The sequence below is a fragment of the Daphnia pulex genome, chromosome 12, assembly GCF_021134715.1.
Source record: "Daphnia pulex isolate KAP4 chromosome 12, ASM2113471v1".
Lineage (NCBI taxonomy): Eukaryota > Metazoa > Arthropoda > Branchiopoda > Diplostraca > Daphniidae > Daphnia > Daphnia pulex.
In genome coordinates, this window is record NC_060028.1 from 1,852,048 (window position 1) to 1,865,584 (window position 13,537).

General features: G+C 41.6%; 2 protein-coding genes across 4 annotated transcripts; both read left to right on the top strand.

The window, feature by feature from the left end:
* Positions 1–7: 7 nt before the first annotated feature.
* On the top strand, positions 8–6,175 carry LOC124209330. Its single transcript, XM_046607277.1, has 5 exons — positions 8–346; positions 431–530; positions 718–812; positions 1,109–5,806; positions 5,891–6,175. Exons 3-5 carry the CDS (start codon positions 728–730, stop codon positions 6,001–6,003), a joined length of 4,896 nt encoding a protein of 1,631 aa, XP_046463233.1. The 5' UTR covers positions 8–346; positions 431–530; positions 718–727; the 3' UTR covers positions 6,004–6,175.
* Positions 6,176–8,626: 2,451 nt separating this feature from the next.
* Positions 8,627–12,307, top strand: LOC124209333. Of its 3 annotated transcripts, none has more exons than XM_046607280.1 (6): positions 8,627–8,828; positions 10,142–10,232; positions 10,330–10,457; positions 10,537–10,661; positions 10,822–10,955; positions 11,051–12,307. In XM_046607280.1, exons 2-6 carry the CDS (start codon positions 10,161–10,163, stop codon positions 12,248–12,250), a joined length of 1,659 nt encoding a protein of 552 aa, XP_046463236.1. In that variant the 5' UTR covers positions 8,627–8,828; positions 10,142–10,160; the 3' UTR covers positions 12,251–12,307. The 3 variants fall into 3 exon arrangements, with proteins under 3 accessions (XP_046463236.1, XP_046463235.1, XP_046463237.1); XM_046607279.1 differs by having other exon boundaries at positions 8,738–8,989; XM_046607281.1 differs by having other exon boundaries at positions 8,785–8,989; positions 10,159–10,232.
* Positions 12,308–13,537: the final 1,230 nt, after the last annotated feature.

Consider the following 13,537-nt stretch of genomic DNA (forward strand, 5'->3'; position numbering starts at 1 on the left):
AGTTTTTTTTCTCGCCCCCCCTCCTATTTTTCTTTATTGCGGTTTGAGCTTCTGGTTTCTCATCCTCTCCTTTCCCACGTGTTCGGTTTCGAGTTGATTTCTTGGAGGAGGGGGGATATGTTCTGTAAAATTTTCCATCATGCGAAATCCGAACAGCAGTTGAATAACGTTTTGGTCGACAAAACAACATACAACGCAGTTTCTCACGTTATTGTTCGATTGTTGTTTCCACGTGATTTATTTCAGTTGGGCTCAGTGTGGAGACAGACTTTGAGTCATTTGAGTGTGCACTATATCAGAGCTCTTAAATTTTGGTTGAACGTGTTGGCTTTCTGGCGTCGTCTTGGTAATTTGAATATTGTTGTGTATTGACTCATTTTTTATTTTAAAAAGTTTCTCGTTTTTATTTTCGTCGTTTTGTTGACGCCAGTTGGTGCTCAGTGAGGGTCAAGTTAAAGACGCATTTTTCAGAGCTCCAATCAGTCAAAATATCGGCAGTGAACCTTTCTGATTTCTTTCGTCTCAAGACGGTAATTATAATTTTTTTTAAATATATATGTATCACAATCCTGAATGAAAAGTTCGTGCGTGAATTTTGGACAAGTCTAACATGTACTTGTATTTATAAAAGAAATGTCAAAGGATTATGTGGTCCAACTGACAGGTCATATTTTACATAAGAAATGTTTAGTTATTGATTTCGTTATTTTTTTATAGTTGAGAGAGGATGGAGCCCATTCGATTATACTCTCTGGGCCGCGCCGTCCAAGTCGGGGACTTTTACAACTATTTCAACGACAGTATTTTGCCAGGTATAAAATTGAAGTCTAGTTTTGCTGGATAAAAGTTTAGTAGCAGTCAAATTTTTCATTGATACGAGTATCATTTGTAGTTTATTAAGAATTAATATGTTGTCCACAGCAAAATGAATTGTGAATTGATTTCACTGCATATATATCCTAGTACCTGCTAGCACATTTTTAAGATTCCAATAGATAATTTTACTCGCTGTTTTTTTTTTGTTTAAGAATGACGAACTATGAATAGTGATTAGGCCTCCTACCTATGCATTTAATGTAATGTACATGTTATTTATTTCAATCAACAGGTTCAATCCGAGTACTTAGGCAAAATGTAGACATCAATCTTACTTGTGACGTGGAGCGCTCGTTCCTCTTCCAGCAACCGGACAAATTCCTTGACAAATTAAAACGCCACATGCTAGGCATCAATTCCCACCTGGATCAAAGCATTGAAGGAGGATCCTTGGGCTTCGAGAAACTCTGGTTTGCCGATTACCTAAAACCTACGCAAGTAGAAGCCAACATGGCACAAGTTGACGTCATCTTCCGCATCATCAGGCGAACTGAGGGCCTCAATCAACAGTATTTTGACCGGCAAATTTTGCGAGACTATCAGCTAGCTACCGGTGGCAAGGCCACACATGTGGTCGAAAGGGTCTTCTACGGGGCCGAATTGATTGTTTCGATGCGACGACCTCTCGATTTGCAATGCGAGTCTAAAGCCAGCGCCGAAGGAAACATTTATTTGGCAGCCAAAGCCTACTTCGAAAACATCGTTCCAAATAGGTTTCTCGAGAAGCAGCCGGTCGAATTAGCTTCAATTCGATGCACCATTTTCTCCAGCATCAACGCCGGCAACGTCAGGAAGACGACCTTTGAAGACTCGTGTAAACTTCTGAGAGATGTCATCAATTCTACCAATGAAGAAAAGTGGCAGCCAATCGAGATTATCTTGCAATGTATTCCGGCACAAATTGAAGCTCGGTTTTTGTCAGACAAGATGAAGGATGTCGACTTTGATATGGAAAGACAACTCGCCATGTTGAAGACGATCGTAAAGGAGAGTAACGTCATTTCAAAATACCCGTCCATCGATCGTGTCCCTCCACTGGAGAAGGCAATGTGTCAGTTTATCGATCTACTGACTCCGCTCCGGATAGAAATTGAAAATTTCCACTCGCAACGTTTCGCGAAGATTCCGCAGCAAATGTTAGTCGAAATGGAACCTATTGCGAGTCTGCTGACCGAAATGACAGATTGGTTGATACATCGTCGCAAAGAAGTGGAGATTATGTGCTCAATTCTGTCAGGCAACACGTTGCCCATGTCTCAATTAGAAGAAATCGAGAGTAGTGTATTTTCAGGTAAACAGGAACGCACCAGAGTTTTAATCTTGAAAATGGACTATGTCCAAGATCCGCTGATTGACCGCCTGGCAAAATTACTGGGGAATTGTGAATCTTTTAAAATTCCCGTTTTCTGGATTGCGACTGAAGGGAAACACCGGATTGAACACATTGTCAAAAAACTTAAATATTTTGAAGAACTTAATACTACATGTACGTCGCTGGGCAACAGCTACCAGATAGGACTGGTACCATTCTCTTCGTCCATGATCGATGGAAAAGTAATAACTGTTGCGCATTCTGTGGGAGACCATCCCAAAGTTGCTGCAACCGAGTTGCCGGATAGACCAATCCAGCCTTCGATCAACAGTCAAGAAGACAAGCTTCCTATTCCTTCATCAAATTCAACTTTATTTCCTCCTGTTAAAACTTCTCTTATTGTACCAACAGTGTACAACCATCAGCAGCTGCGGGCGCGGAGTGTCAAACAACCCGGTCCGATTAAGAGCGCTCATCCGTCTATTGAAGAAGACTGCCCTGCCCTAAAAGATGTCGATAGGAAAGAACCTGTGATGGCAATCCCGTCTACTCCAAGAGATGATCAGCAGACCCAGAATAAATATTCTGAATTGGGCGGCCACACCAAATCTGAGCGTGTCACTTGTACCCCGTCGATTCCGCTTCCCGCTAACGTAAGAAAAAAGTCGTTTGAATTGACGAAAGAACACGATTCTATGAAGCAAGCTCAAAAACAAGAACCTGCTGCTGATGTTCAGATTGAACAGAACGTAAAAGCGAAAAGTTTAATCACAGAGAAGGGCCAGCCAACGAAGAAGCCAAATTTACCTGTAGCTGCTCGCTTAGAGAAGGCGACTCCAAGCATGAAATCAGCTACTCCAGCGCAAGAAAATTTGGCATCCCGTCATCAAGCATCCGTAATCCCCAAGCAGACTGAGAAGGACGTATTAGAGCAAAGTGAAGCCAAAGAGAAGAGCCAGACAACAAAGAAGCTTCACCAGTTTTCACCTGTAACAACTCACTTTGGGAATTCCACAGAAACATTGCGTGCGACAGGATTTGACACTTTATCAGAGGCAATTTCAACATTCGAACCAGCTCCTTCGGTGCAAGAAAGCCCACCAATCCATCAGCATATTCAGCAAGCATCCGCCATCCATCAGCAAGACCTTGATCGTCAACAGATTGAAGTTCAAAATCAAGAGCAAAATTTCCCCAAGGAAGCTGACAGCACAACCTCAGCTAAAATTGGAAGAGTAGCTGAAATGTTTGCGCAAGAGACCAATCAGTACGCCAAATTAATTAAGCAAGGCCAACCGAATGTTTACCTGCTGAATGCAAAGGAGATATCGGTCAGTGAAGACTTCCGCTGGTTCGACATCGACCACCATGACGCCTCTGCTACACCAGAAGTTCATCGTGAGCACAAAATAATCATCTTGATGGGCGCCACCGGATGCGGCAAGAGTACGCTCATCAACGGAATGGTCAACTACATCCTCGGCGTCAAATGGAACGATCCGTTCCGCTTCAAATGTGTCCGGGAAGACGAAACGACCGCCAGGAATCAGGCGATTAGCCAAACGAGTTCGGTGTCGGCCTACACTCTTCGCCACCACGACGGGATGGCCGTTCCGTATTCGATCACGATCATCGATACGCCAGGATACGGAGACACGAGAGGAATGGTCAGAGACAGACTAATCACGCGCAACATTCATCAATTTCTAACTCAACAGGAGAATAGGGTCGACCAGATTCACGCCGCCTGTTTTGTGGCCGCTTCCGGCGACAGCCGACTGACGGCCACCCAGCGTTACATCATCGACTCTGTTCTTTCCATTTTTGGCAAGGACGTCAAGGAGAACATGAGACTGTTGGTGACGTTCGCCGACAATGCTGATCCTCCCGTCGTCGAGGCCTGCCTGGCTGCCAATTTCCCCGTGACATCCGCGTCGGCCGGAATCACGTTCAGTAAATTTAATAGTTCGGTTCTGTATGCTTCCAACCAAAATCAAGGAGATTTCTGTTTCGACGAGCTTTTCTGGGATATGGGCCAGGAGAATTTCTACAAATTTTTTACGATGCTGGAAGAAATGAACGGCCGAAATCTGAAATCTACTCGGGAAGTTATCCAACGACGGCAGCAATTGGAACAGTCACTCAAAGACATTGAAACGGAGTTAGAAGGAGCTCTTTCAACCATTGAAGGCATGGAGGAGATCCACCGAAAATTGCGAGAATGTGATAACAAAATTGAAGCCAATAAAAATTTTGTCTTGGAAAAAACAGAAGTGCGTAACGTGGAAGTGAAATGCGACAAGGGATTTTCGGCTTACAACTGCAAACAGTGCAAGAAAACTTGCGAGAAACCTGCTAAAATCATTAATTTTGAAAGGAAAATGTGTACGGACAGGAACTGCTACTGCCCGCCATCTGCCCACGTTTATCAAAATTTCTCCTTGTTGAAGACCACAGCAAAGGTTACAACCACACTACTGGATATGAAGGCTGAATACGAATCGAATCACAACAGAAAATTGAAGACGGAAGACATCATGGCGAGCTGTTTAGACGATTTAAACATGGCTAAAGGCAAAGTGTTGAGTCTACTGGAACAAGTGGGTGCCAATGCCAAATCACTGGATTCGACTGCCCTCCGTTCAAACGCATTAAGTCCAGCAGAGTACCTTAGTTTAATGAGGAGCCGGGTGCTCGAGGAACAAAAGCCCGGTTACTTGACTCGTTTGCAAACATTGACGGAGCTGCAACAAAGTCTAGCTTTTCCAGCAGTACCAGCAGCAAAGAAGGATAAGTGTCCCGTGACTCCCACCGCCCAGCCAGGAAAAGTCAACGCGGGATCTTGCGGCCGTGGTCGTCTGTTGGCGATGAGTTCTACTGGTAGTCCCGGTGAATCGACTAATTCCGGAAGAGGAGAAACGTCATCGAGATCAGAGTCTCAAAACTATTCCGGATTGTCTAAAATTCCGCCAGCCGGAGGAAGCGGAACCGATTCTCGCTATCAAAGCAAGATGAGTGGAACCAACAGTCACGTCTCTGCATCGACTACATCCGCCAGCAGCCAAAAGAGAACGGAAGAAACCAAGGAAGGCGGAGGAGCTGGTCGTGGACATGGCAGTGGTCGTGATATCACATCCAAATGGCAAGAGAATCCCGTCCAACAAGAAAAAGTTAACGTGGGATCTTGCGGCCGTGGTCGTGGCTATCTGTTGAGCATGGATCCCACTGACAGCTCCGGTGAATCGGATCATTCTGGAAGAGGAGAAACGTCATCAAGATCAGCTCAAAACTATTCCGGCTCGTCTAACATTCCTTCGACCGGAACATCTGCCAGTGGAAGCGGAAGCGCAACCGGTCTTCACTGTCAAAGCGGGATGAGTGGAACCAACAATAAAGTCGCTGCATCGACTACACCCGCCAGCAGCCAAAGGAATAAAACGGAAGAAACCAAGGCCGACGGAGGAGTTGGTCGTGCTTCTTTCTACTCCAATTCTGGACGTCAAGTTAGACATCCTTCAGGTGAGCCTGAAAACTATTATAAATCAAGTGAGAAAGCTCCCATGCCTTGCCAAAAGAAAGATGCTGAAGATGGTAAGAAACCCGACGTGACATCAAAAGGTTAGTCGACTACTCTTTTTATGTTGGATAGAGAAAGCAATCAAGCCTGTGAACCGAAAGTGATTGTAACGTATTCTTTAATAGGGAATGAAAACGGATTCTCTTCTGAAGAGGAAACCGAGCAAAGCAACAAACAAACAAAGAAGAAAAAAAACTATGTCGTATCTTTTTTTGAAAGTTGGATTCCATGGAAATAGATGGCTCGTCGTAACTGCAGCTATGAAAAATATTTCGTTGATTTTATGACAGCTAATTCAGACAAATGTTTTTGCCTTTTCAAAAAGGGATTTTTAATAATGAATCAATCTAATCATCCAGTTTTTTTTTGTCCCATCTAAGAAATGAATACATAATGGTCATGTCATTTTATATTTTTAAATATTTATCTCAGCTATCTTTTAGAGCAGTAACGCAACGACAGTCAACGATGTTTTCTCGCTATTAATTTATTATTATTAAGTCTACAAAATGAGTGCGCTAATGAATCCGAGTCAGGATATGAATGTATTGTATCTTATAGCTAATTGATTTTTTGAAAGTTTAGCTTTCACACAAGACTTCTTTCTTTCTTTTGTTTGCCGCCAACCAGGAATTTCGAATTACAACAAAAACAAAATCATGATTATCATTCACTTGCCAATAGTGGGTCGGAATTTCTTATCGTCGTATAAGCGAAAATGTAACGTTGCAAAGAAAAAGGGCGTGGTGACTGTGGCCTTGTCAATTTTATTCGCTGATGACGTCTACCTACCCAGACACTCGTGTTGCGTCCGTCACGATATCGCTCCAGCCTTATATATACTGGTAGAACTGGCATCCGAGGACGTTTGTTTTCCAACAAGTGTACTAATATTTCGAAAGAAAAAGAACGAGTTGTAACTTGTAACTCGTTTCAGGGTTCTGCTGCTATCGATTATTTGTGGACATTTCTTGACTTTTCTTTGGTCGTCGGGTCTTGAAATACCAAAAGGATCAGGACATCATGGGTACAGATTATTATCTTCTTGTAGTCGACTGAGCTGCAATTATTAAGTTTCATTTTTGTTTATCAGTTACGAATTCTTTTACGACTTGTCGAGTAAATTCATTTCTTGTCAGCTCCTCCAGTCAACCAATTTTTGAGTATTTCGTGGGTTTGATGAGTCATCCATAATTGATTTTACTTGCGTGATATCGTCATCTTTTAATTTTTCTTTTTTTCAAATATTTCTCGCTGATAAGCCGCCGCAAGGGTTACGGAGATTTCTGTCAAGGTTCTTTTGTAACATTAATTCTCTTGTTATAAAAACTTATAATTCATGCGTTGACTTATTCCTTTTTTATAAAATTATTTGGCAATCCCAAAATAGTTGATTGCCATGAATTTTATAGAAAAGATAGCCTGCAGACTAACTAAATTAAATTGAAATTATCCAGCCAATATTATTTGAATGAAAATAAGGATACAACGAGAGACGCATCCGGTTTCCTATGACACAAATAATGCAGCACAAATTAGCGCAGGTAATTGCTGAAAAATCACGAAAATGCACGCGGAAATAATTAGACTCGATATAATCGTGTGCGCTGTTGTAGCAATACCACCGATTTCGCTAGATATAGCGAACAACGTCTACCTATAAGCGGTGCCGACGTGTGTTTGAATTATATACCTTTTTTGTCAGTGAAAGCGTTCTTGCTAATAACCTTGAATCAAAACGTACGCCAACAAGCATAGGATTGACTGACATTGAAGTTGCTGGAAATTCCCCGATTTAATATGTCTCAAGATCACCACATCGACAATCAAATTTATTATAAAGTTTGAAAGATTGTTTTTAGCTTCAACTCCTTAAAAAAACATTAAGTCAAGGTATTTCCCCACTATACATTAAATAAAACCTTGTGTAAGAGAACAAAAGAGTAAATGATTCGAGGGCCGGTTATTATCCGCAGCAGAAGTAATCTGATTCTGACCACCAGAATCAAATTATTTTGGTTAGTAATTTCGTGCTGGAAATACTTAAGCGCTATCCGTGCCACCGCTGAGAGTATTTAGAAATTCATTGCCATGCAAAAATAGAAAACAGTTTGGTACTACTTAAAAAACTGAATGAATTGGCCGAAAATGGTTTTTAGAACTGGAAACTAAATTCCGTTAAAATTCAATTCCAGTTTAATCGAAAACCATAAAAAGACACATACGTCTACCACGAAAACATTCGACACATATGTACCGACCAATACTCAGGTGAAAACAGGTCTTGCCTGAGGTCAGAGCGCCGCGCACAGCAATATCAGGACGGTTTCGTTTAATTTCCACTGCACGAATAGACTGTTGTCACTTGAATCAAGTTATTCATTTAAAATCGCCCTAAGGGGATAATTAAATATCATTCTTTTATCTCATTCTATCCGTGCAATTATAGAATATATTAGTACCTTTCGTGGAGGTCCATTTCTCATCGGATTTTTTTGTGCCTCTATCGTAACCAGTTCCTTACGATAACGCCCAATAAAAGAAGAACTAAACTCAGTATTAAAAAATGAAATTCTAAGCCGCTATAACTAAATTACTATATGGAATGGCGGCCGTTTGGTGGGCCGGCGGATTCCGTCTACGAGAGAGAAAGGTCTGCCTACGACTTTCGTCTAACGTACATATCCCCAGTTCGACTGAAGCGATATTAGAGCAAGGTGAGTAAGCCAGAACTCTGGAAAAAACTATTAGATACGCTTTAGGATTTGATTCCAGCAATGAACTCCACCCTCCAGCGTATATATTGTGCAATAAGGTAAAGGTGTATATATAAAAACCGGTTTTCGGCTGACGGTTATTCTGTCCTGACATTCACATTCACTTTGACACGTTTATTTTCGTTGTTTTTCTTTTTTCTTCTCCCGAGTCCATGATACATTCGTAGATCGATTTCACGCAAGGTTATACCGAGTTCTTATAACTTTCACATGTACCATTGTTGTGTGTGTACTTTCGTCATTTGCTGTTGTGTGTACGAGAGTGCGGGGGGTGTATTGGTAGTAGGTAAGCATTTCCTGAATCCACCTTATATATAGGAGTCCCTTGAAAAGACTCTTACCCAGTCCAAGTCGAACGAAGACATGTAGTAATGCTCCGTTGAGACAGTTTGACACACTTTGGATTTCGCTTAAAGCTCTACTTTCGATCGCTGAAAACTATTACCGGTAAATTCATTCTGGATTTAATTTTTTGGGAAAAATGGTTTGTTTTCTGCACCATGCAATACCGTGGCAGTTGGTTATCTAATGCGATGTGCTGTAGCTAGCTAACTCTAATCAGGCTCCCATCACGGAGATGTTTAAGCTAAAGTGTATTTTGCGAATTGGTTTACCTGTGGTTACCAGCTGGGATATATGTCTCCGTTATTTCATTTAAATTAATAGTTACACATATCTATAGTATAGTGGCATAATAATGTAGATGTTGCTAGAAACAAAACCGCCCCTGTGTTGCTGAAGAGTGAAAAAGAAATTGTGAACTTGTTACGTGCGCTGGAGGAATACCATTGGAATAAATTACGGACGGCGTTTAAAACAACTCTCGATTTAAAACAAAAATATTATCCCGCTGTGCAATTAATGCCTTTGAAGATAACAAGTGAAATTGAAGTAAAAGTTGAAAATGTGGCGGTCCCCAAAGTGGCAGTGTTGCACAAATTGGATTTAAGGTGTTCCCCGTGATTTTAAATTTATTCCGTAATTTTTTGGAGCGCCACAAAACTTGCTTTGTCACCTCAATCCAATAATAACGGTGATTACAATCAGCAATTTTTATTGGAACGAAATTTCCCAAGGTTCTCCCCTAAAAGCATTTCGTGCATTGCAATTCCCGCAGTTATCAGTATATATGCGCTAGCTGGTTTCTAAACTGATAACATCGCCCCAAAAGATCACGAAAAGTGCAAGTAAGAGCAGCCGAAAAAAATAGGGTGGCGGTCAGTTGAGTTTTTGATTTGTCAGCGAGCTATAACCGAAAATAAATGAACAAGGTAGAAGCAGGGAGGAATAAAAGAAAGTATTTTTGTTTATAACCAATAAAGGAGGGCGAATTTCTTTTTGGTTTGTTCTCTTTCGATTTAAATTCGGATCATGCGTACAACCTTGGAGGATAGCAACGGGTAAAATAGCTTGCAGTTATTATCCGATATAACGTGTTCGATGTTAATTTAAGGGCAGTCGGTGCTGTCGTAAAAGCCGCTTTCACTGTTTCACATCAGGTGCATAAATCCGACCAATAAACATTTTATGACATTATATAAGATCAACCCATTCTATTGCTATTATTTCCATCAATAATGAAAGCCAAAATTTATTTAGTCGATTCAATTGTCCAGAAATGAAGGCGGCTGCCATCAGAGCGATTTCAGCCATTTGCATCATCTTGGGAATCTTCTCCATCGTCATTCAAGTAAGTCAAAACGATCTCTATTAAATAAATGTTTACGTAATTAATTTTCAATAATAAAAACGGAAATCATTTAAATTTTTTTCTTCAACAATTAAAGGTAGCTGCATTGCTTATGCGATCGTTTGTTCTTTACGATGCAATCTGCCACGGAATCTGGGCTGGAAGTCTGTACATCATTAGTGGAAGTTTGGGCATAAGTGCCTCCCGCAATCGGACTAGATCACTGTGAGTTGAGTAGAAAGTCAAATCAAAATGTGAAGATGCCCTAAATACCATATGCGAATTAATTTGAATAAATTTTTAGATTAGTGGCGACACTGGTAATGTCGATTCTATCCATCGCCGCATCCATCGTCGCAGCGGCACTGTCTGGCATCCCGACATTAGTCGAATTCCATAATTTCTGTAGCCTCAATTCCAGAAGAAGATGTAGGTCATAAGATTTGGTCATTTTCTAATTCACGAAGATAATTATATTTACCTTTCCACTGGATAAAATGTTTCAAAAGAAATCTAAATACCTTGATATGATAATTTTTTTGGTACAACATTTCATTTCATTTGTTTTTTAAAATGTCCATCACGACAGGTTATCCGACTAACCTGCTGATTTTGCAATGGGCCTTGATGGCTGTCAGCCTCTTGGCGTTGTTGTGCGCCACCACCCTAACAATTCTGGTATCCAAGGCCGTACGTAACAACAAGCACACTAATATGGAAAAAGTAATTATATCCAGCGAATATTCGCATTATGCAAATTAATAAATTAATCATTTCCATTTCATGCGTCATCCGGTCATCATTTCAATATATGAAAGGATTCGAAAAGCGTGCCTTACATCGACATCGGGAGCGTCGTCAAAGCGCTGGAAAGTTTATCCGGCGACGACGACAGCAGTACCAGCAGCACCGCCATCATCACGGAGAAGAAACCCAAACGACTGGCCGAGATATTTAAGAGCAATCATTGCGCCAAACAAATCAAACAGGGTCATCCCAACGTTTACCAGCTCAACGCCAAGGAAGTTTTGAGCAGCGACGACTTCCGGTGGTTCAACATCGGCCGTGCGGACGCCGTTATTTCGCCATCCGACGACCACCGCGATCACAAAGTCATCATCTTGATGGGATCGACCGGAAGTGGTAAGAGTACCCTCATCGACGCAATGGTCAACTACATCCTGGGAGTCAAATGGAAGGATTCCTTCCGCTTCAAGTGCGTCCGCGATGACAATTCCAGCCACACCATCAACGCCAGTCAAACGACTTCCGTGACGGCCTACACCATCCGCCACCAGGAAGGGATGACCGTTCCGTATTCCATCACGATCATCGACACCCCAGGATACGGAGGATCGAAAGGAGCCAAGAGGGACAAGGAGATCACGCGCAACATTCAACAATTCCTGACGCAGAACAAGAACCGGATCGACCAGATTCACGCCGCCTGTTTTGTGGCCGCTTCCGGCGACAGCCGATTGACGGCCACCCAGCGCTACGCCATCGATTCCGTCTACTCCGTTTTCGGCAAGGACGTCAAGGAGAACATGAGACTGTTGGTGACGTTCGCCGACAACTCCCAGCCGCCCGTCGTCGACGCCTGTCTGGCCGCCAATTTCCCCGTGACCTTCCCGTCGGCCGGAATCAGCTACAGCAAATTCAACAATTCCGTCATCTACGCCAACAACGAACAGCATGGAGACGACGAGGATGAATTGTCGTTCGACGAGCGATTTTGGAAGATGAGCCAAGAGAATTTCTACAAGTTTTTCACCATGTTGGGCGGGATGAACGGACGCGGGCGAAAATCCGCCCCGGAAGTCTTCCAGAGCCGCCAATTGCTGGAGCATTCGCTGGATGACATGAAACGGGAGCTGGCCGACTGTTTGGTCAACATTGAGAACATGGAAATGTTCCGGCGACAGATGAGGGAATACGGCCACAAGATGGATCAGTTCAACGACCAGGTGCAAATCAGTTTGATGAGAAGCCGGGCCGCCGAAGAACAGGCTCCCTGAAATTTATCTGGATCTGATTAGGAATTTTAAAATAAACTTGCAAAAATACCGGCAGACAATTAAACTCATCAATTTAAAAAAATAAAAAATTTTTTTGATACAATAATAATACATTTGCAAATCTTTTTCTGGAAGAATTAGAAACTTGTGACGTTACTGCAAAGAATGTTTAAACTTTTTAATCCACTACCGTAGGTAAAAGATTAGTTCATCTATAATGGAGAAGGATTCATATCGTTTTTAATTTTCACCCATAAAGTTTTATTCTTGTCTCTTTTTTTCCGGAATGCGGATCTATTAATATCAATACAGTCTTTCGTGTGAGAGAAAAAAAAAATGTACAGTATTCATAAATCCATGTTTTAAATTGCATGTATTGTTCGCTGACTTACCGCTTACTGCGCATTCTATATGGGGCTCTTTCACATCTGTTTTATTTAGCCAATTTATCTGGCAACGCAGCATGGTTCGAGACTTTTGTAGGGCAAAAACGGGGAGAAGAGGGAGAATGGGAGGAATGGGGCGTCCTCCCATTCTCCCTCTTCTCCCCGTTTTTGCCCTACAAAAGTCTCGAACCATGCTGCGTTGCCAGATAAATCGGCTAAATAAAACAGATGTGAAAGAGCCCTATATAGCAGTGGTGGTAGTATACGATGCCAGCCGGAATTAATTGAAGTCATAATCACGGTATTTTAGATCTTTTTAATCTTTTTGTACTTTTATTGACGTTATTATCCAGGAATAAATAAATTTAAAAAACACCTATCGCATTTCTTCACAGATATCAATTCCCGTGCGATCGCAGTTGGTCTCGCTGGCAGATTTCCAAACTCTCTTACGATTTTTACGAAATTTAATTGATGGAAAAACAATCACAGAAATTAATTAAAATTGAAACGAAAGAAATCAATACAGAGAAATAAAAGTCGTTGATTACTTGACTCCATGCCTCCAAGGCAGGTAAGACGACACTCCTCTCAAAAAAGTTGCCGTTTGAAAAATTATATTTCAGACAAAAAGTTGTGCTGGTACAAGCATGAACGTAAAAATTAATTTTCAAAATTCACTTCATTGCAACAAAGTACTGAAAATGGCGAGTAAAATAGAACGAGAAAAAATAGAACTCCCGTCCGCTTGGAGACAACTTGATTCAACTGCAAGTATTTTCAACTAACCTAACCTACTTATAAATACGAAGATTCTCTCAATCCTTAATTGCCCCTATATTTTTTGGCAGGATAGGAGAAGCGTATTTTCCAGCAATTAGCCAATAAAATCAATTCTCAC